Source organism: Phalacrocorax aristotelis, chromosome 4 (genome assembly GCF_949628215.1).
Source record: "Phalacrocorax aristotelis chromosome 4, bGulAri2.1, whole genome shotgun sequence".
Lineage (NCBI taxonomy): Eukaryota > Metazoa > Chordata > Aves > Suliformes > Phalacrocoracidae > Phalacrocorax > Phalacrocorax aristotelis.
Genome location: NC_134279.1, coordinates 34,477,223 through 34,498,830, shown reverse-complemented (window position 1 = coordinate 34,498,830; position 21,608 = coordinate 34,477,223). Strand labels below are relative to the sequence as shown.

The 21,608-nt window shown below is 42.2% G+C and overlaps 2 protein-coding genes and 1 non-coding gene across 7 annotated transcripts in view; 1 reads left to right on the top strand and 2 right to left on the bottom strand.

Moving 5' to 3' along the window:
- The window catches only part of SH3D19 (SH3 domain containing 19), a 91,844-nt gene extending 78,340 nt beyond the window's left edge, over positions 1 to 13,504 (top strand). For all 5 annotated transcript variants that reach the window (XM_075090922.1, XM_075090923.1, XM_075090921.1 and 2 more), the window contains 9 exons: positions 767 to 835; positions 2,125 to 2,197; positions 2,489 to 2,619; positions 4,921 to 4,979; positions 6,607 to 6,794; positions 7,055 to 7,107; positions 7,613 to 7,799; positions 8,699 to 8,796; positions 10,185 to 13,504. In XM_075090922.1, coding sequence (XP_074947023.1) covers positions 767 to 835; positions 2,125 to 2,197; positions 2,489 to 2,619; positions 4,921 to 4,979; positions 6,607 to 6,794; positions 7,055 to 7,107; positions 7,613 to 7,799; positions 8,699 to 8,796; positions 10,185 to 10,301 — 975 coding nt within the window. In that variant the 3' untranslated portion in view covers positions 10,302 to 13,504. The remainder of the gene's footprint in view (positions 1 to 766; positions 836 to 2,124; positions 2,198 to 2,488; positions 2,620 to 4,920; positions 4,980 to 6,606; positions 6,795 to 7,054; positions 7,108 to 7,612; positions 7,800 to 8,698; positions 8,797 to 10,184) is intronic.
- A 2,502-nt stretch (positions 13,505 to 16,006) lies between these two features.
- On the bottom strand, positions 16,007 to 19,898 carry RPS3A (ribosomal protein S3A). Its single transcript, XM_075090927.1, has 6 exons — positions 19,768 to 19,898; positions 19,174 to 19,277; positions 17,790 to 17,977; positions 17,405 to 17,613; positions 16,730 to 16,839; positions 16,007 to 16,173 (listed from the first exon to the last, which is right to left on the bottom strand). Exons 1-6 carry the CDS (start codon positions 19,827 to 19,829, stop codon positions 16,052 to 16,054), a joined length of 795 nt encoding a protein of 264 aa, XP_074947028.1. The 5' UTR covers positions 19,830 to 19,898; the 3' UTR covers positions 16,007 to 16,051.
- On the bottom strand, positions 16,439 to 16,509 carry LOC142056994 (small nucleolar RNA SNORD73). The gene has a single exon (XR_012660506.1). It is a non-coding gene; the product is annotated as a small nucleolar RNA SNORD73 (small nucleolar RNA).
- Positions 19,899 to 21,608: the final 1,710 nt, after the last annotated feature.

Genomic DNA, 21,608 nt, shown 5'->3' with positions numbered 1-21,608 from the left:
GTATTGCATGTGTTGTTCAGGATTATTAAGTATAAATGGATCAACATTACAGATAAAAAGGAGAGTGTCTTTCCCCAGATACTTGAAATTGGTGCTGAAGCTGGTGACTGCTTGAACCAGTGCTGTTGTCAAAAAAAGCACCCACACAACCGTAGCATGAACAACATTAACATTCAGCATGAAGTGGAAGCTTTCTGTTGCCTTCTTTTTGATCTTCACTCTTGAAATTAGTTCCTTGGTGGAGCAGAGGAGCAAGAAAGAGAAAGATGTATCTAAGTTGATAGTAGGAACATCTTTGAGATAAAGGAAGTACGTTGCTTCCTCTCTGGTGTAGCCACACCTATTTACATATGAAACATGTTACATATTTTGTGAGATTTTTTTTTCAGTAGCAGATCACTAGTAATTCCTTGCCCTCAAGTGTTACTGTCAACTAAATTTTCCTCCCAGGTTGTTCTTCCAGTGCCTTCCATGACGAATACATTTCTGTGTCAGTGTGTTGCTGAACATCATGCACCGTGTGGTATGATACCAGTTAGGTGGCTAAGACACTTTTAAAGCATGTGACAACACCTGGGTTTCTCGAAGTGGCAGTTCATATCAGCAGCAGTCCATTTGGAATGCCTTCCAAAGGAGCTTGTCTTCTTCCACTGGACTCCTAAACTAGTTACCTGTAATAGGTGGCTTGAATAGTTTCATCGTCTCACCATTTTCACTTGCTTACAAGTGAAACAAACTTTTCCATTTGCCTCTCTTTCTATTCAAGCTACCTGTGCCTCATGGAGTTGCCAAGGAAGATTGTCTTCCCAGGAGCACTGGAGAACTGTCCTGTAAGGTAAGGAATTTTTTTCTGCTGATAAATATTTAATGAGCTAGTCTCCTCTGTTTCGTTAAAGTATCAAGTGCTTTAGGCTTTAAAGGTTACACTGGGAGATAAATGTAATAGTGTTTTTTAAATCCTTGTGTTTCTTTAATAAAAACAAAACCACCACCAAAACAAAACCCAATAACAGTGATTTGCCTTATAGCACGAGGATATTCTGGTAATGGAGCAGAGCAACAGTAATTACTCAAAGTGCCAGAAGGGAAACTGGTAAAGCTTCTGTCTCACAGGAAGATAATCACTCCCTTGGCGGAGTATGTGATAAGTGGGCAAAAGATAATCTAATAGTTCTTTGAAGTGCTGTAGATGATATATCAGTGAATTGGCTTTGACATACGGACTTCAAAGTATTTTCCTCTCACTGCTTCTACAGAACCTAACCTGTTTTTAGGGCATGACTATTAATATTAAATGGCTAATATAAATTACAGCTATGAGCAGCCTTTTTGATTATTATCAGAAACCTACATGGCTGAAATAGATTTCTAGGCAATCTGTTGTTATCTGTTGTAACTCACATTATTCTGGCCTTATCTTTGTCCATTTTGGGCTTTCTTGGTTGGGTTTTTTGTATGCAATGAATTACTTTGCATGTAATTCACACACAGTGATTGTCATTAGTACAGTCTAAAAATTCCTAGTGGGTGGGATAGAGAAGAAGGCTCAGCATTTTCAATATAATTTATCTTTATAAAGATCCCACAACAAAATTGTAATTTCCCCTCAGCATTATCTTCCTGTAAGCAAAGGCCTGGTGGTTTGCTCACCCCTCTAAAATGCTTGGCAGTCAGCTGCCCCTGCTGAGTGTGCTGGGGGCAGTTGGGCTAGGGTGTCCTCGCCAAGCAAGGAAGAGTAACTGGTGGCATGCAGTACTGAGCAGCAGTGCAAAATTTGGCCACATCCCTTGCAATGAGAGTTGCTATCGATGCTCCAGATTTCTGACCCACAGGGACAGCTGAGGCTTTGTCTATACTGGGAAAAGTTACACGCCATGCCTTCCTTTTACTGGCTCAAAAGTAGATTTTGGTGAAATGCATTCTGATTTACATAGGCAAAGGCATGCAGAATTCAGACCCATAGCTGTGTGACCAATACTTACTGTTGCCTCCAAAGGTGATTCTCTGATACAAGAACAATGTTGTGTCCAAAGTCAGAAAATTACTTTCTGAGTACGTAACAGAGAATCTCTGTGAGTATCTTCCATGATTTATAAACTATTTGGATTTATTTCTTGTTGTCAGGATTCAAACCACCCTCCAAAAGTTTCTGACACAAGTGCACCTCATGCTGTAGTCCTGCATGATTTTCCTGCAGGTAAGTAAATGTGACTATTCTGAAAGCTTGTTTTGCTCCAAGACTTGGAGTTTAAAAATGACGAGGAAGCTCAGCCTGCAAGGTCTGCATGTAGAGTGATTCAGATCCATGGGTTTAGTTGTAGTTGGGCCAATCGTTTAGTTAAAGCTAATGGGTTTATCAAGTATAATTAAAAGACTTTTTGAAAACTTATTCTAGTTTTGCCTGTGGTATTAATATTAAGAGGGATTTACTTAGAGAAAATCAGTGAGTGTGACAACTGCCGTTAACTGAAACGATGCTGTCTTACAGAGCATGCTGATGACTTGGACCTTCATTCTGGAGACACCGTTTGTCTTTTGGAGAAAATCGATACTGAGTGGTACAGAGGAAAATGTGGGAATCGCACAGGGATATTTCCTGCCAGCTTTGTTAAAGTAGTTGTATGTAGGCTTTGTTTACATTGCTACATAAGATCCTATGGCATTTGTTTTCTGGTTCTATTTTACTATAGCTCCTGTGTGTTTAACTCCATTCTGTATTTAAATAATCTCTTTTTGCTCTGGCAGCACAGAATACGTATGAACTTGTTTGTACAGTATTAGAAAGATGCTTGATTTGGCATGACCAACTTGTGTTACTTGAAGCTAAATGACAAAATCATGGCCCTTACCAAATTCTCTTTGTTAACATGGGTATTTTCACAGGGTCTACAGAGCAGATTATTTTTCACAGCTGCATCTAAGAATCAACACCCAGTAAGATGGTTGATTTTTGTGTCTCTCCCCACCCCCACAGCTTCTCTCATTTTCTTGTCCCTTGAACTGCGCTGGAATCACCACTTTTATAACCATGTAGTGAGCTAGGTCAGGGCAGCAGTTGGACACAATGAAACATGGGGTTTTTTCTTCCTAGAATATTTTTTTCCATCTGGATCAATTTGCCTAAGTGGCTTACTAAGTGGCTGCACAAATGGTTGTGCTGGCACAGTGCAAGGAGACCGTGTTGTGGCAAATTAGCAGCTTAAAGCAATCCTGTTACTGAATATAACACTTGACAGTAAATGGCAGGCAAGAGACAGGTGCTGTTTTGGAGCCTGGTAGCAATCGAGTGCCTCATCTTTAAAAGAGATACAGTATGGTTCGCTGAGTCAAATCTATTGCAAGCCTGAGTCTGAGATTGAAGTCCATCTTCCAATAGTAGACGGGGCCACTGGGCTATCCGCACCAGCCGTATGGAGATGGAGGGCTGCTAAACTGACACCAGGATGCAGTGAAGGTTATGGCTGGGCATTAAAGACAGTGTCTCTGTTGAGCTGGGGCAGCTGGCAGAGATGAGCACTGCTGCTACATAGGCAATACCAAGTATTTGGTAACCATCAGAGAGCATAGGGTGTCTGTTTAGCTTGTAATGGTGTTACAGGAGAAAATTTTTTAGATTTGAGAAGTGCTGAAGGATAAAAGCTAAACTCGGGGTTAGTAATAATGGAACCGTGCTCAATTCGCTTTCACAAGAAAGGTTCATTAGCTAAATTGATAAGCTGCTTCTACACAGACCAAGAATTTAATTTAAAAGCTCTTATTACTACTGATTGCTAATAAAGAAAAGATGTTAAAGCAGTGGAATGATTATTTGGGGTCAAATTCTGCAGTGATACAGACAGATACAACTCCGTAAAAGCTAGGGAAGATGTGTTTCAAGTTTCTATTTTAGTTGTAGAAGGTGGTTACTCTCCGAGTACAAAAATTCTTTCGTTTCAGCAAAATTTAAAAAAAAAAGTGCAGTACATGAGGCTAATTTCCTGAGTGAATTCTTCTGTTCGTTCATGTCAGATTTGATCTTGATACAAGGTCTCTATACAATACAATATAGTGTGTTTTACAATATTGAGCTGGGTAGTAGCTTAGGTCTGGACACCTAACAATACACGGTTATTACCTCCCACAGAACCTTCAGAGCACCACAGATACCAGCTCCTCTAGCAAGAGCACTGCAAAGATTATTTGTCCTAAAAAGGCATCATGATTTCCCCCAGTCCTTCACATAAGTTAATGAAACATTCTTGTTGACTTTTGTGGGAACTGGCTCATGTGACAGTGAGCTTTAACCCAAAGCTCCTCGCCAGGGTCTCTAGCCCTGTAGTCTTATACATCCCACAGATCATCCTTGGTGTCACGCCAAAAATACAGTTGAAATCCTGTTGTGATAAAGGACTTGAATGCTGTCTGACATATCCGTGTATTGATTTTCTAAATTATATTTCTCCAAGTGAGATTTGAGACATGTTTTTGTTCAGAGGACAGCTGGCTGTCCAAAGCCCAGAAAGGATACGTGTAAACAATAATTTTGTCTATTGTGATATATTGTGCTAGTAAATAATAGTGAGGAATTACCGATTGAAAGTTGGGAGCTAAATGCAACAACATATAGTAGCATCCAGTCCCATTTTCTGTCAGTCATGCCACAAGTAGAAACAGTAAACCAGTTTCATAACAGAAAACATTAAATAGTGCTCCTTGTTTGCATGAGATTGAAAAATGAGAAATCAGGTGTACAAACCCAAAATCTACATTAATATGGTAATATATCATAGCATGCCAGCAACTACGGAGCGTCGCATGGAGGTCATAACTGGAGCTGATGCTTAGCTGAAAAATAGATTATTTTAACCAGTTCCAAGTTTACTGTAGCTACATTGCATGAGCTTGAAATGGAAGATTTTACTTATTTTGTTGTCTTATTAGATTGATGTTCCAGAAGAAGGCAACAGGAAAAAAATACCCTATTCATCACAATGTGTTAAGTGAGTCAGATAAATCTTATTTTCTTTCTTGTGTTGATTTACTAGGAAGTAAAAAGAAAGATAACTTTGAAGCAGGTATTATCTGCACTGAGGTTAATTTGGTTAACAGTTTCTTTGCCAAAATAGATTTTAAAAATTAAGCTCTCAAAACTGAAAGTTTATGATGTTTTCATAAGAGTCATATTCAGGTAAAAAAAGCCTAAAAACTCACTTCATGGTTTCAGAAAATCGGTAGATCACTTTACCTTTATAATAAATATTTAGAATAAATGTATTAGAAGAGCATTTCCTATAATCTTTCATGAAAACTGGTCACAGATATTGTGAACCAATCTGATTAACATCAGCAGCGTTGCACACTCCTCTCTGCTTCTGGCCTTGTTATTTTCTTCCAGTATCTTCATGAGGTCTAACATGTAGTAGGGCTTCTACTCATTTGAAAGAACAAGATAAAATGGGACAGAATACAGCTGTACTTTAAGAAATCTATCTAACCTTCAGCATATAGAGGTGAATCTAAAGTGCCCCAGATTAAATTATCAAATGTACTTCAAGGACTTCAATTTCTAATTTGCAAACAACTCGTACTAAGATTTGTGGGCAAGGAACAACTTTTCCTGCTCTTTTTACTCAATAATTATTTATTCGATTTCATAATCATTCATTGCAGCAATTAAAGCAAATTCAGGATGAGGCAGGAACTAGTATCAATGGGATTGTTCAGTTTGTTCCTCAGATAGAGCTTGGCTTGTCTTAACCAAAACTTTATTTTTAAAAGCTGCTTCTGCAACTAAGAAAGAAACAGAAAGTGCTAGCTCTGTCCTGAAGATTTTGCAAAGATGTGAGTGGGGGACAGGGGTGGGAATCAAGGTTCTTACATTGGTTGATGCTTTGATTCTATAGAAAGAATTAAAGCCTATTATCACTTTTTACCAGCATAGTTTTCCTGGTAAATCAAAAATCATCTTAGAGTAATTTCTTAAATGTGTATTAATAGTTTATTAAATTATTATATCTACTCTAAGTTCAGGAAAAAAATTATTTTTCAGTATTATACCAAGTTATGTAAAATCTATCAGATGCATTGGTGTTTTTCTTTGATAGATTATTTCCTCATGCCTGGGATAGATTTTACAGAATAAAGTTTGACAAAGTAGATAAAAACTAGCTTCCCCCAATGAAACATCCACGTATTTGGGACAAATACACAACTGACTGCATCTAAATCGGATGCTAGCTCAAAAACCCATCAAACTCTTAACAAAAGCACTTACTTGGATACAGGCAAAAATATAAAATGGGACAGGTAGCCCAGAAACAAAGTGATATTTTTGTTGTTGTTGTTGTTTGGAACAGAAATAGGGTCTTATGCAAAATACTGTAACAGCCAGGAATTGGGGTGCAGAAGTTGCATGTAGTTCCTCCAGACTCCATACTCATCTTCCTCAGAAACGAGAAATAAAAATCAGGGCTAGACCTCAGTTTTCTACCTGTTGTATCTTCAGTGCATTCTTTCATTCTTTCATCATTTTACTTAAAGATGTCAATCCATATTTTGCACAATGCTGCCTTATTATTAGGGAACAATAATAAATAAGGAAAGTAAGCTTCTCTTTTGTTTGTGCAGGGGCCCAAGGTGTGTAGCACGATTTGAATATATTGGAGATCAGAAAGATGAGCTCAGTTTTTCAGAAGGTGAAACCATTACGCTTAAAGAATATGTAAATGAAGAGTGGGCCAAAGGAGAGCTCAGAGGCACATCTGGAATTTTCCCCTTGAACTTTGTGGAAGTAATTGAAGATCTGCCTGGAACAGGTAGGAGTATGTTTGCAAAAATCTTCGAGAACACGGTTTTGTACTGCATGTATATAGGCAGCATATAGGAGAAAAGCCCAAAAGGACAATGAATGTGGGAAGGAGGGAGAAAGGGAGAAGAGACAGATAAGAAAAATCAAAAGGAATAGTAGGACTTCAAGAAGTTATTCTTAATAATCACTTTGAATATCTAAAATCTTCTGTTAGTAGCATTTTGAATAGTCATTGCTGCTATTTTAAGTTGTCCTTTGCCTACACAGGTACAGGAGCAGCACTGAAGAACAAGGTGGAGGTTTCTTCTTCCCTTCCTCAGGTAATAAAATTATGTAGTGAGGGACAGAATTTACATAGTGGTTTCATAGATTTACATAGACTTTCTATAATAATGTCAGATTAGCTGCCCAGCTTTACACCTGAATGTAACACAACTCCCACAGCACACAGTGCTTGAATTCTGACAGTTGGCCTAAACTGATTGAATTCATAGCTTCTGGCAAATTAACATAAGTAAATTTTTATTCTTTGTCCTTAAGCAAATTCTTGTTAGCTCTATTTTAAGTATTGCTGCAGTGGTCTAATTTTGAATTTATTAATCCTGTCCCCTGCCACCAATGATAAAAAGGAATGCGTCTGAGCCTAGATGAAATTCTGTGGTAATTGCTGAAATGCCATTCTAGTCTACATCTGCAGTGAAACTATTGTGTGAGAGAAATTCAGGACACCCGTGTTCTGTTCAGCTGCTTTCACCAGTATCTATCAGCTTATGGGCTCCATTAACGCTTCTAAAATTAATGCATTTCTTCTGTTCACTTGAATAGAACAACAGACGCTCAGTAGAGTGGTGCGAAGCACTTCATGATTTTACAGCAGAAACCAAAGACGATTTATCCTTTAAAAAGGGAGACTACATCCAAATACTGGAACAAGTAGATTCAGAGTGGTATAAAGGAAGACTGAATGAAAAGGAAGGGATTTTCCCAGCAGTTTTTGTTAAGACCTGCTCAGGTACAGTGCTCCTAGATGGCAATTCATTGTTCCTTGGGCTGTGACAGTCATGACAGAGTTCTAGGAGAACCCAACTATTCCATTAGCATTAACAAGACACACACCACCACAGTCCTTAATATCATAAAGCTAAACTAAGCATTGAACCACTCTAATAATGGCAATACAATGCTTTAGTCAGTAAGTAATCTGGGAGGTGAAACAGATTCTGGGTCAGTTTAAAGCATGCTTTGGGCACAAGCAACACAGGAGAGGACCATCGAGCCGCCTTTAGTAGGAATTCAGGTGTACAAAAGATGGGGGGGGAGCCAGGTTCTCCCTCAGCTGAAGAGAAACACTGCAGCAGAGCCAAAGAGCTGTAAATAACTGCTGCATCTTGGCACAGAACTATTGTAATGCACTTGCTGAAGCAAGGAATGAAGGCTGCTTGCTGTCCTCAAGCTTCTGTTTGGTCCTCAAATGAACGCAGTCAAAACCTTCACAGAGGACACAGAAAATCACATTCTTTTCCCTATAGTTTTTGCAAGTAAAGCCATAAGTGAAAGTTGACAGGAAATAAATTCCACCTAACTGGCAAAGAGTGCATACCAAGTGCCACTTCATCTCCAAGTACAAAGAGGAAAAGACAGCTTTTATTAGGTATTGCTATTGGAAAGTTCAAGTAAGTGAACTTCAGATTTAATCCTCTTAGAGGCAGAACCATTGGAATGTGTTAGTACTGTAAAATGAACTGGTATCAGTAGAGATTTTTATTCCATTAGGACAGTAAATTTGCTAAGTGGCAATAGGCCACCCGGTAGCACATAGTGGGGAGAAAACAGGAGAATGACAGGAAACTACTCCAGAAACAGAGATATTTCACTCCAATCTAAATAACTTGTCTTGTCCCCATTCTGCAGCCAGGGTAGAGCTGTCACAGTCTCTAGGAAGGAAGAAAGGAAAAGCCAAAGCTCTTTATGATTTTCATGGAGAAAATGAAGATGAGCTTTCCTTCAAAGTAAGTACCACTCTTGGCCCAATTTTCCAAAAGGTCTTATGCTCCTAAAGAATGCTAAAAAACCAGGATTTATCCACAGTGAAAATAGTGTTTGACCAGGAAAGAACAAAGCACATAGAATAGATGCATTTGATAAATGGCCTTTCTAAAAAAAACTTTTGGCCTTACCACTTCTGTTTCATATTGGTGAAATCTTCACTGAGGACATTGAAAAGAGGTCAGGAATTGCAGAATTCCTGTGACTTCTCCGATCCAGTAAACATGACAAGAGAAACAAACCTCATTTTGCAGTACATTCAGTTCTTGATCAGTTGATATGGTCAAGGGAGCCTCTTTTTTAACTAGAAAGACAGCAACGAGAAGGAGAATAGTAGTAAGAGTGCCAGTGCTAGAGCAGTGATGCCTCTAAGGGACACCTAGTACAGCAAAATCTAAAAGTTTGGCAGCACAATACATAGTTGTCATGGGAGCAAGAGGAGAAATTAAATACTTGCTGGATGCCCAGATAATATTAAAGAAGCATGAACAAGAAACAGCGTGTCCTTGTAGATTCAAAGTCATGATTTAGGTAACTGTGTCCTCAAAAGCAAGTTTCCAAGAAACAGCAGCTTTTCACAGCAGGCCCCAAATTGTGTTTGTCAGCTGGAACACACTATTTTCTCTTTCTAAACCTAGGAAAATAATAAGTTTCAGCATTAGCAGCTTGCAATGCTGAAAGGATAAAGGATTCTTTAAAGCAGACAAGGGGAATAACGGTACTGGAAGAAAGGCCAGGGCCATAACAGTACAAAAGGTGAAGGGTGTGGCATGGGACGGTGAAAACAGAAACAGGATCAAATATAGGCATTGCAGCTTATTTGAAATGGCCACACTAAGCTGCTTCGATGATTGCTTTCCTTTTTAGAAAAGGAAAGTTTCTAAAGGACAGGGGGAAGTTTCTAAAGTGCTGGAAAATATTTGGACTAAATTGTAAAAAAAAACCAAAACAAAACAAAAAAAAACCACAAAACAAAAAAAAAAAGTTTTGCAGAATTTTAAGAAAAGAAACCCTCATAATAGAGCAGGGACTAACAAGTAAGGCCAGGGGCCTATGAGCCAGCTCTCCAACATACTTACCTGGATTGCTTAACCAATGCAAGAAGTTAATCAGCAGTACTATTTTTTCCTTCCACAAGGAAGGATTTTACAGCATAGGCAAGTCTTTACCCTAAAAGAAGCTTCAGCTGGTTTTGGCAAACAATCTTGAAGTGTAACCAACCAAAGGGACTGGCCAGGTCCTGCCTCTCTTCTATGTGATTGATATTAATTGCTTCTGAACAACATCAGCTATGCATGCATTAACATTGCAGGGTAAGCTGTACTGGCTCATGTTACTCCTTCTCTTACAGGCAGGTGATACAATAACAGAGCTGGAAGCTGTAGACGAAGACTGGATGAGCGGAGAGATACAAGGGAAGTCTGGGATATTTCCCAAGAACTTTGTTCAGATTTTAAAAGCACCATGAATTGTTGCCTCTCTCTGCACTCCCTGCATGTGGGAGAGAATGTTTTCTATCCTAAAGGCACATCAAAGAGATCATCGTTTTGTCTATCAATGTTTTGCACTACTTTTTCTAGACAGTCATACTAGTGTCTTGAAGTCAAATAAGAAAATTTGAGTCTTTTGTGACAGTGTATGTAGTCATGCTTCATGAATGCTCTGAGAGCAAATAAAAGCAGGATTTTTAGCAGTTTCCAACTAGGGAAATACTGTGGTGCAACACCATTTTAACTTAAATAGCCTTCTAGTGTGTTTACTATCTGGTATTACATTTATCATGCACAGAGTCTGCATAAAGTAAGGTTCTTTGGGCTTCTTTAAAAACTTTTTTTAAATTCAAATTTAAAAAATTGTTTTTAAGATATAATTACAGCACTCAGTATGTAGATCAAGTTTGATATCCAAGTTTCATTACTGCCTGACTTCCACATTAGCAGTAGAATCCACTTGTTTTATGACTTAGAGAATAAAGAAGATAACTGATATTTCGTAGTAGAAAAATATAAAATCTAATACTGGTAAGAGGGAAAACTCCGAAGCCAATCCTTGTGTAGTATTCTTCTATTCTTAGCCCAACCTGCTCATACAGGAAGATCACAAGAGTTTAAGTATTTTGCCTCTTAACGAATAATGCTCAAATAGGTATGAATCATCTTAGACCTTCCTCCCTTCCCCTAAAATCCCTTCCAGATATAGGTTTAGATGTTTCTACTGTTGTTCGAGCTCCATCATACCCTCCTTTCCCAGCTGAAGCCAGTTGTGATGGACAGCATTTACTGAGCTTTCTCAGATCCCTCCATGCAGTAGCTGCACTATTCCAACTATTTGCCCCTCCACCCCCTTCATGTAAGTGGAAAGCCAGTCTTCGCTCAGTCTGCATTTCATTTGTCACTCAAGCACTGGAACATACTTCAGTAACACTATTCCTATCCTTAACACAAAGGATATTTTACAGCCTTGGTTTTAGCTTTCAGCAGACATGGGATTAGTTTTCAGTTTGTTACCACATACCAGCTATACTGAGCATCATTATAAATGGTCTGTCGAGGCCTTAAGGAAAACACGCAGGGCAAGAGGTTACTTCAAGAAGCTCCAAAAGCATTTAGTAAAAAGCAGCAAACAACAAACTAAGCCATGATGGAGGTAGCTTCACATGGTAGGAACATCTGGTAGTAAATTCCTTCTTGCAACACTTGGCTTCTGACAAAAAAGTTAAAACACATCTCCATTAACCACTAACTTCATCAGACTGGAACGGAAAGAATTATGCTGCAGTTGGGGCTTTCATTGCTTGACAGCATTCCTTCACTTTTGTACAGAAAGGAACCAGTAAGCTGTTAGCATGGGTCACTACTCATACAGGTATCAAGATATCCTTAGGAGCTTTTTCTTTGCGGGTCTGGAAGTTCAGGTTGCAGAAGGGCCAACAGTTGAGTGGCAGATGGAGACTGGAAATGGGAATCATGATTGACCTTGAGATAGTTTTGACTGTCATGTGTCTGCTTACAACTTTACCAACACCAGGTCCAAGTACAATGGCGGCAAATACCTACTGCCACAAAAGATCAGGGTGTGCCCAAACTGGTGTCTAAGCAGGCTGGTGAGTGTAGCCCTCCCCTCCCCGCGCACATGCTTTGGTTACCATCGCAGCAGGCAGAAGCAAGCTTACAGCAAAAGCTGGGCTGAAGGACTCCCCCACAGCAGGGAGCAGGCATTCAGTCTCAGTAGCAGACTGGAGCTTGCCTGAAGCCAGCCCAAGGAACAGACAGCACAGACACAAGGTCCTTGGTGCCACTTTGCTCTGCAGAGCCACTGCTACGCCACAGTACTTGCAGATATGGACACAGGTGTTAGCCCTCTGTTTTTTTTCTCTAGAAGCCTCATGAACATGAAGTGCTGTATATTTAAACTGCACCAATACCATTCACACAACTGGGGGATGAAGATCACATGCAGGGTTAATGAGCCAAGAACTGGATTTCTACTTTCATTAAGGGGATTAACATTATAAAAACCAATTAGAAATCATGTGCTATTCTAGAAAGGTGGAAACACAACAATTTATGCAGCTATTAAATTTTACCATCTCCAACAAGCCTATCCGGAACTCCTGTGGAATCTAACGTAAGCCCACCTCCTTATTTATTCCAATAAAACAGCCATCTCCTAGAGGAATCCAAGGAAACATATATAGATAGGTAAGATTTCCTGACTCCTGCAAGCCCACTCAGACTTTTCAACCATAAACTTTCAGTGGATCGCCCCGTTAGAACAGGCTTCTCTCGCCATGACCTGTGCCAACCCGATTCCTGAACCTCCAAGCGTGTCACAGCGGGGGGGGAGAACAGCAGAACCAAGCAAAGCCCACACCAACAGAATACCCAGGTCCTCCAAAGACATACTGCATCATCGTGGTGGTGAGTGAGGCTGAAGAGTGTGATGTTTACTTACCGTTTGTCTGGCAGTTTTCTAAGATTTTGATACAAGTCTCAAAAGTAAAACCCTTTTGTATAATTTTTTTTCAATTTTTTCTTCCCCGTTTTTATAACTGTGTATAGACCAGTTGTTTTTGTAAATTCCACTGAATGTTCGAAGTCAGTGCCTGTCAGTAGATAAGACCACTCTGCTTTATTCATCTCCTCCCTATTATGCAGGGCAGGAAGAGCAGCAAAGCCTTATAATCAGAGCAAGGAGTGCCATCTACAGGCTGCTTGCATTACTGCAGGCAGCTAAAACAGCATATTTATTAAAACTGGAACAAGTTAGATGCTCGGCTTTTACAGGAAGGGATTTCTTAATATATGATGCCTACTATCACCATGAAACTGCATATAGATCATAACATAAAATTCCTAAGGTGTACAGTGCATAATCTGCAAAAAAAACAGAGAATGAGGTGGAGCACAAATCCTAACAGCAGTATAGTAGCAAATTTCAGCTGTAACCTTGAAATTCAGCTAGACCCCCATACATTAGTACAGTAATAAAAGCCTCATTTATAAAAACATTTTCTGTTTGATCCACCCTCTGGAAATATCGTCGGGAAGACATCTTTGTTCTGTGTACAACTAACAGTGTCCTAAATAAATCTTTGTTAAGTCCAGTAAGTTTGTTATGGTACCTCTGTAAATTAAGAATGTATTTAACCAATAAAATTTTTATAATTAAGTCATAACAACATTTTTATTGTTTTATGCTGTGGAGAACAGAGCTCTCCCTTAAAATAAGGGACTATTGCATCCCCTTATGAGTAGTCCAAACCCCGCAGACAATCCAGACTGCTTTATTCAAGCCTTTGGACGCGGGTACATTTCACATTTACCACCTGCAGCATCTGACGTTTGCTACCTGCAGCAGCCAGCTGCCGCTGCAGGGCATCGCACAAAACTGATGTTCTACCCATGCTGTGGAAAGATCTACCTGTGAGATTTACCTGTGTCAAAGGTACAGCCTGAGCCCCACCTGCACACACTTTTAGCAATTCCACACATACTTTTAAGTGTGCTCTGCTGATTGCTGCTAGTCATACACCATCATTTTTCAGTTGGTTTTTCATAGAGATTACAGAGGATGCACAAAATTTTCCTTCCTGCTTAACTTTTCTCCATGTGAAATAATTTTATGAAGCATACATTTACCCAGAGCCCCCTACGTGGTAACGGCAGTGCTGTGTTCAAAAAAACCCCATCCAAACCAGAACAGCATGAAACTGTGGAACAGTTTCTGAAAAACTGAAAAAAGCAAGTTCTTGCTCATGCCCAAGATGCTCCTGCACCCGCCTTTTTGCAACATTTACTCCCCAGGCACACAGCTGAAGGAAAAAGTTAACAGGATAGAAGACACACAAGCTTTCAGAAACAACACCTTAGGATTTCTAACTCTCCTAATCTACAGAATACAGGCCACCTGCGGCCCCTCAGGATGTGTTTGATGGAAACATTGCTAAGCAGAAAAAATACAGCCAACACACATCCATCACTAGAAAGCTCTGACAGATCTTAGCTTTGATGCAGGGCTTCCACATCCACATATATGTAGGTACGCATCTGCGTTATAACTTAGCTGTAGTAGGTTCAAAAATTTTCAACCTCACTACACTTACCTTAAGTCACGGTTTGTTTTTCTAACTCAAGCGAAAAGTTTTCATTTTTACTAGAAAAGTGAAGCAGAATTTGTTGCAATTCATGACTTCAAAAATACAACTCATGGAGAACGACACCTGCCTCAAGGGCGCAGATGAAAAGAGCAACGCAGAAGACCTGAAGCAGCACTATTGCTTTCTCCTGTTTCAGCATCATGAAGATTTTGAACACTCGCTACCCTGCCACTACGCAAACTGGAAAACGCAAAACAAGCAGGCCCACATTTACAGTCCAGTAAAGGTGGTTACCCAAATATTAAGTCATGGGCTGTTCTAAATATCACCCGCCATGTTAAAATAGTAACTTGGAATCACAACATGAAAACACATCACCTGCAGTCTTCTAAATTAGAAAGGATCATCTTCATTTTGCACATCATTTGCTCCAAACCAGAATTATCAGCTAGGAAAAGGTGAAAATCCCCGACACAGAAGAGCACAGACCCCACAGGTAGCGTCCCTCTCCCCTGCTATCTCGGTTCCAACAGTAACATTTCATGACTTTCCCTCATTTCTCATCCTAAGCTATTTCACAGCTGACTGCAAGAGCCACCACCGCGATCTCAGTGACCACCCCAAGTAGGTCGGCACCATTTTCTTCTCAGGTTTTAAATCACAAACCTAGCAACAATTTAATAGCACAAAGTTTAGGTTCGTTGCCCAAATCTAACGAAAACATGCCGATAGTGCAAAATACTCGTTTTACCCAGAACACTCTTCCATTTTTAAGGCAGCACAAGCTGAAAAACAAGCAAACACTACCAGATAATGGAAAAAGCGCTCTTGAGTGATTTGCCGAGCAATTTTAAGCGCTTTATTTTTGGAACATAGACTGCTGCCTTTTTATGGTAGAATTTTTTATCCTGAAGCACCACAGGTTTTTAAACTGTGATTAGAGTCATGTCTCAGTTCTGACAGAGGATAAAAAATACTACACACAACCCTACTCCTGAGCATATTCTGCATTTCCACACTGCTCAAAGCTTAACACTGCTTCCACAATCAGAATTACAACTTCAAGATCTTTTTAACACCTTTTGAGTATCAGAGACCAGATCTACCCCATGAGGCCATATCAAACAAATTACCACCAAGAAGCTTAAAACACACGTTATGAATTTCTGAAGTAGTCTGATGAACCCCTCAAGCTTCCTTGTAACAAAGAATTCTGAAACAGTGAGTTTCCCTGCGTGGCACCCCACTTGCCCTGTACAATACCCCTCTTCGAAGCACGTTTCACCAGTATAACAGAAGCTACAAACTCTGCACACATTCCGCAAGACTTCTGAGGACAAAAACTACCGGGGAAAAAACAGCATACAGAATCCTTGGTATTGTACTTTCCAATAGCACCTTTTCACAACCCACCTTCTTCCACCCATCTCGCAACACCAATCATGAAATACAGATCTCCAAAACAAGTATTTTTTCCTTTTTTTTTTAAGCCAAGGCAATAGGTTTACCTTATTAAAAACCCATTCCCATATCCAGTACCAGCACTGTCCAATAGCAAGACAGGCAACCAAGCATTATTTCTGTATATTAAAACTTTTATTTTCTATCAGTTTTCAGTTTCAGACAGACTCCTGCACGGGCGGCTCGTATCCATCAGCTCGCTCTACTTTAGTGCCTGCCTCATCTCCAGAAGTTTTCCCAGCACCACCACCTTCACCATGCAGTTCCATCAGCTTGCCCACTAAAAAGAAAAGTATTATACATAGTGAGAGATACATCTATTTAATACAGTTTTAAATTCCTGAATTGGTCACCATATACAAATTAAACCACCAGAACATTTAATGTAGGTGCGATCGAGCCCATTCCAGAAAGCTCACACAAGGAGATGCTGCTGCATTAACTGAGAGTCAGACAAAAACAAGCAGTGAAATGAGCGCTACATAATGAAGTTGCAAATTAAGGCTTTTCTTAAAAAGAGGTAACCTACTACTGCATTATATGGGAATGTCAGAAAAGGGGGAAAATAGAATCATTCGATGTCATCTGGGACCGAAACATTTTGTCATCATTCATTCCCAAGCCAAAACCTTTGAGCATTCGGCAGCAGTTTCAGGCCAGAATTCAACAAAGCTGTGAACTGACCACTGACTAGAAGGACAAGCCTTTTAGCTGCTACAGCTACTTAAGCTCACAAGGCTGCTTTAACATCTTTATCCAAAAGCAAATGCATTTTAGAGAAACGGCTCCCCACATCCTCGTCAAAGAACGCTACGTGTTTGCGGTAATCAACTTACATTCAAACTTGGGCTTCTTCAGCATCTTAACCTTGCGGACATAGACATCGTGAAGAGGGTAGATAGACTGACACGCCTTCTCTATGTCTTTGCCAATGCTGTCTGGGATCCTGAGAGATCAGAGAGCACATCAGTACCAGAATGTTAAAAATTATGCCTTCTCCTTCATCTGCAACACAGGCTTAAAATAATTCCTAGGAACGCATAATACTCTATAGAAGCCTGCGTCATCAATACTAGCTTCACACTCTGACAATTTTTTTCAAGCATGTTTAGACTCTAAGACATTTTCCTTGCAATGTTGGAAGGGACATAGTGCAAGCATGCTCATTTTGAGAGCAAAATCCGCAAACTTCTGGAAGCAAACACCACACTTTGGAAAACATCCTTCTGTCAGAAGAACCCAGAACATTCACAGCCACAGCTGGTCAGAATTACAGTTTTAGTCTGTAGGAAAATACTTACGCAAACATGATGGTTGATAGAAGCCAAATATGAGACTAAGAGTATTCGAAAAAAACAGCACATCAGCTTTCCAAGACAAGAGGCACCTTGCCTGGTCTCTGCCAAGCAGCACGCAAAGCGCCAGCATTCCCTAAGCACTCAGTAACAACTGACCAACAAACAACTATTTAAACTGTAGGGGAGCAAACCGAAAACGCGGACAAAGCTTACAGCTTATTGACAACTTCTTTCAGGTCATTGGTTTGGACCTCTCGGGTCATGATTTCCATCATCTTCTTGCGAATCTGCCGAACCTGCTGATGCTGGGCATACGAGGTCTTGCGGATTTGGTTATTACGCTTCTTCGTAAAACCCACGCAGAAGAGGCGCAGCAGGTAACCATCAGTGGTTTTGACGTCTACATGGGCTTCGATCATTGTCTAAAAAAAGAAATGATCATTTGTCACCAACGTTGACGGACAAGTTTCTCAAAACCATGCACCCGACATGCATCAGTATCTGCCAATGCCACTTCAAACATAGCTTTGCCAGGTGCCAGCAGATTCTTCGTTTCCTAAAGGCACTAGCAACAACGCAGACCTTGTTCTTTACGCACCTGCCACTTTTTGACCATGGAGCACATTTTATCCCGGGTGAGGTCCATTCCATGGAAGTTGGTCAGACAATTTTTGCCCTGAACGTCCTCAGTTATCAGCTTAAATTTACGGAAGGCAACCTCATCATTCTGCAGATCAGCCAGACTCACTTCAAATACACGACCCTTCAGTCCATCAGAGGCAATTTCTGCATGAGGAAACAAAAGAAAACACCTTTTCTTACCGTTATAAACACATTATTCAAATCAGATACTGAATTTCCATTCAGTGTTTTCTAATAGTAGGTGATGCCATGAGCTTCACAGCTCGGAAGTTTATACGTATCTTGAACGAGATCACATCAACTCATAGAACCAAATACCATATTTTGTTAACTTTATGAGGAATCTTTTTAATAGAATTAAATTAGATCCTGAACACAAATACCAGCACACTGCAGATTCCAGCATGTGTGATAGTTTGTTTTTTTTTTTAAGTGGAAGGGGTTACAAAGTATTTGGAAACATAAAAAGCCATGTGTGCTTGAGATAAAGCAGCAACAAACACCTAAGGACAGCCATTTCACAGCTCTACCTCTAACAATTAACCATTTTAACATTGGCTAACTCATCCTTGGTTTACAGTGCCCCTTATTTTACTTGTTTCATGTGTACACAGTTCAAAATAACAATCATCTTTGTAACTTTAAGAGCAACCAGAATAGTATAATGCAACTACTTAGCCACTCTACATGGTTAACCTTCCAAAAATACTGTCACCTCTCTCCGGATCACCCTGTATTCCTAACAGAGGCTTCCTTTCCCTAAGGTGTGCCAGGTCATATAAAAAACCTTCACCATTCAGTGGTACACCTACATATGCTCCCATTAAGTCAGCAATTCTACTTCTCGACAGAGAGATCTCTTTACCTAAAAGCTTCAAATTTCAGTTTCTTCTAACACAACAGTCTTTATGATCCTATTATGACCAAGGTCTCCTGTAGCAGTGCCTCCACGTCTCCCTCTGGGATAATCAGAATGACTCCTTAACTCAGAGCTTTCCTCAAACTCGTCATGTTACCACAACAGCAGCTCGTTAGAAACTTCAGGCATGTTCTTGTGTATCATGCCCATGGTTTGGTACGCCTGTACGAACGAGGGCCACACTGTATTAACTCCCCTGCAACTAAGCTCATTTACTTAAACAACTCTGTCAACTTAAGAAAACTCACTCCAATCAAGCAATTAAGTTAGAGACACTTTTTTTTTCTTGTTTTGAAGCTTCCAGGTTCATAATATTACAGGCAAAAACTACTTGTCAGCAGTTCTTTAATCGGGACTCATTTTGGAGTTAGCACATGGAACAAATACATCTCCCTCTACTGCACAAAGCCCCACTACTCACTAGTTCCTTGGGTCCTGGTGACAAGTGTCTTCCCAATGTTTCGGATATTAAACATTGCTGGTGCTTTGACATCATACCAGTCCTTTTTGGAGAAAGGATCAACCCTTAATTTAAATAAAGCAGAAAAGATTTTTTTTTAAAAAGAAACCGGGCTGAAATATGAACTTCCTCCCCATATGTTTTGTGAAATGGAAGCGTCAGACATCAGAATTTTCTCACCAAGTTTAAGGCGGGCAGGCTGGTAAGTATGTGGATGGAGACAGTTACTACTACCCACTGCAGTGAGGCAGGCGTTCATTTCAGTTTACTTCAGTAAGCTGGAACCCAACTGCAGGAGCATCGTACAGCCAAGATGACAGAAAACCACCCAGCGCTACAGCCCCGGCCATCGCTCCGGGGCGATACGAGCAGCGCGCCTTAAGAGACTTCCCCACGAACACCTCCAGCCCAGGCCCGCGCCCGCCGCCATGACAGCAGCGCCCGCCGGCGCCCGCCGCTGCCCGCCGCCATCCGCCGCGCACCCGCGGCATCCCGCCGCCGCGGCGCCCCGCCCGGCGCCCCCGGGCCCCTCTCGCCCTCCCCGGCCGCCCTTACACTTTCTTCTTGGCGCCCTTCTTGCCGCCCTTGGTCAGGCGCTTGTTCTTGCCCACCGCCATGGTCCCGCCCTGCCGACGAAAAGACCGGAAGCGGCCGCTCGCGCGAGATTATACGAGAGCGGCGGCGGTGTTCTCGCGAGAACCGCGAGCGGCGTCGCGCCGGGGGGGGGCGGGCGGCCCCCGGGCCGTACCACGGCGGGTCGGAACCAAAGACGCGGGGGGGACGGGGGGTAGGGGGGTCAGGGCGGCAGCAGGGGCGTGCGTGGGGTAGGGGGCGCTCCCCGAGGACAGGCGGGGACCGCTGACCTCACGGCAGCCTCTGGCGGGGTGCCTGAGGGTGCCCGGCTGAGACGGCTCTGGCCCCGGGACCCGCCCGGTGCCAGCTAGGGGAAGCGCTGGGGCGGTGATGAGAGCCCCACACTGCCCCCTGCCCGGCGGAGCAGCGGCCGGTCAGCCTCGGGGGATCGGCGAGGGGGGCTGTGCCCGTCGTCCGCGCCGGGGAGGGGTGGCCAGGGGCTCCGCGGCTCGGAGGAGGATTTCTTGAGAGGCCACATTGCCCTGGAGATGCCACCGCAGCCCAGGGCAGGGCATCTGCCGCCTTCATCGTGGCCACTCTTGACCTTTCCCAGCTCTTCTGGGGTAGGTGGTGCCCAGGACCGAGCCTGCCCCAGGCTGAAGGACACGGTGGGCCTGAGGCAGTCGGGGGCGCAGCTCTGTGCCGTCCTTGGGGGCAAGTCGGTCAGGTCTGATGGTGGCACACACTGGGAGGGTGCATCTCACAGCAGCGCCTGGCACTAGTGCTGGGGCCCACTCATGGAATGCCGGCACCCGGTGTCATTGTCTTTCCTGAATTACTGGTGAGGTCAAACTTGGTTGCTCATGCGGAAAAGGGGCAGCTGGAGGCTCCACTTGCTTCCTCATCCTCGGTTTGCCACTTCCCATCACAGTCTCTATCATGTTTTTGAAGAGGGCAATGGAGACCACTTGCACCCACTGGTGACAGCCTCCCCCGGGCACTGTATGCCTCTCCCTCTGGAAGGGACATGCTCTTCTTGGCTCAGGCTGGCTCGTGGTTCTTTGCTTGTCTCTGCCTCAGTGGAGCAGCTGGGAGCATGTGAGGTAATGCTGGGGCAAAATCATAGAATCACAGAATCATTAAGGTTGGAAAAGACTTCTAGGATCATCTAGTCCAACCGTCAACCCAACACCACCATGCCTCCTAAACCATGTCCCGGAGTGCCACGTCTACACATTTCTTAACACCCTCGGGGATGGTGACTCCTCCACCTCTCTGGGCAGCCTGTTCCAATGCTTGAACTCTCTGTCAGGAAAGAAATTTTTCCTAATATCCAATCTAAACCTCCCCTAATGCAAATTGAGGCCATTGACTCTCGTCCTATAACAAGTTACTTGGGAGAAGAGACCAACACCCACCTTGCTACAACCTCCTGTCAGGTTGTAGGGAGTGAGAAGGTCTCCCCTCAGCCTTCTCCAGACTAAACAACCCCAGTTCCCTCAGCCGCCCCACAGAAGACTTGTGCTATAGACTCTTCACCAGCTTCGTTGCCCTTCTCTGGACATGCTCCAGCACCTCGATGTCCTTCTTGTACTGAGGGGCCCAAAACTGAACACAGTAATCAAAGGTGCGGCCTCACTGGTGCCGAGTACAGGGGCACGATCACTTCCCTACTCCTGCTGGCCACACTATTCCTGATACAAGCCAGGGCACTGTTGGCCTTGGCCACCTGGGCACACTGCTGGCTCATATTCAGCCAGCTGTCAACCAACACCCCCAGGTCATTCTCTGCCAGGCAGCCCCCCAGCCACTCTTCCCCAAGC

Coding starts and splice junctions, on each gene's coding strand:
- RPS3A (XM_075090927.1), bottom strand. CDS start 19,829: ATGGCGGTGGGCAAGAACAAGCGCCTGACCAAGGGCGGCAAGAAGGGC. Junction 19,278..19,767: donor AAGGGCGCCAAGAAGAAAGT/GTAAGGGCGGCC, acceptor ATTTAAATTAAG/GGTTGATCCTTTCTCCAAAA. Junction 16,840..17,404: donor AAAGAAGTTGTCAATAAGCT/GTAAGCTTTGTC, acceptor CTGATCTCTCAG/GATCCCAGACAGCATTGGCA.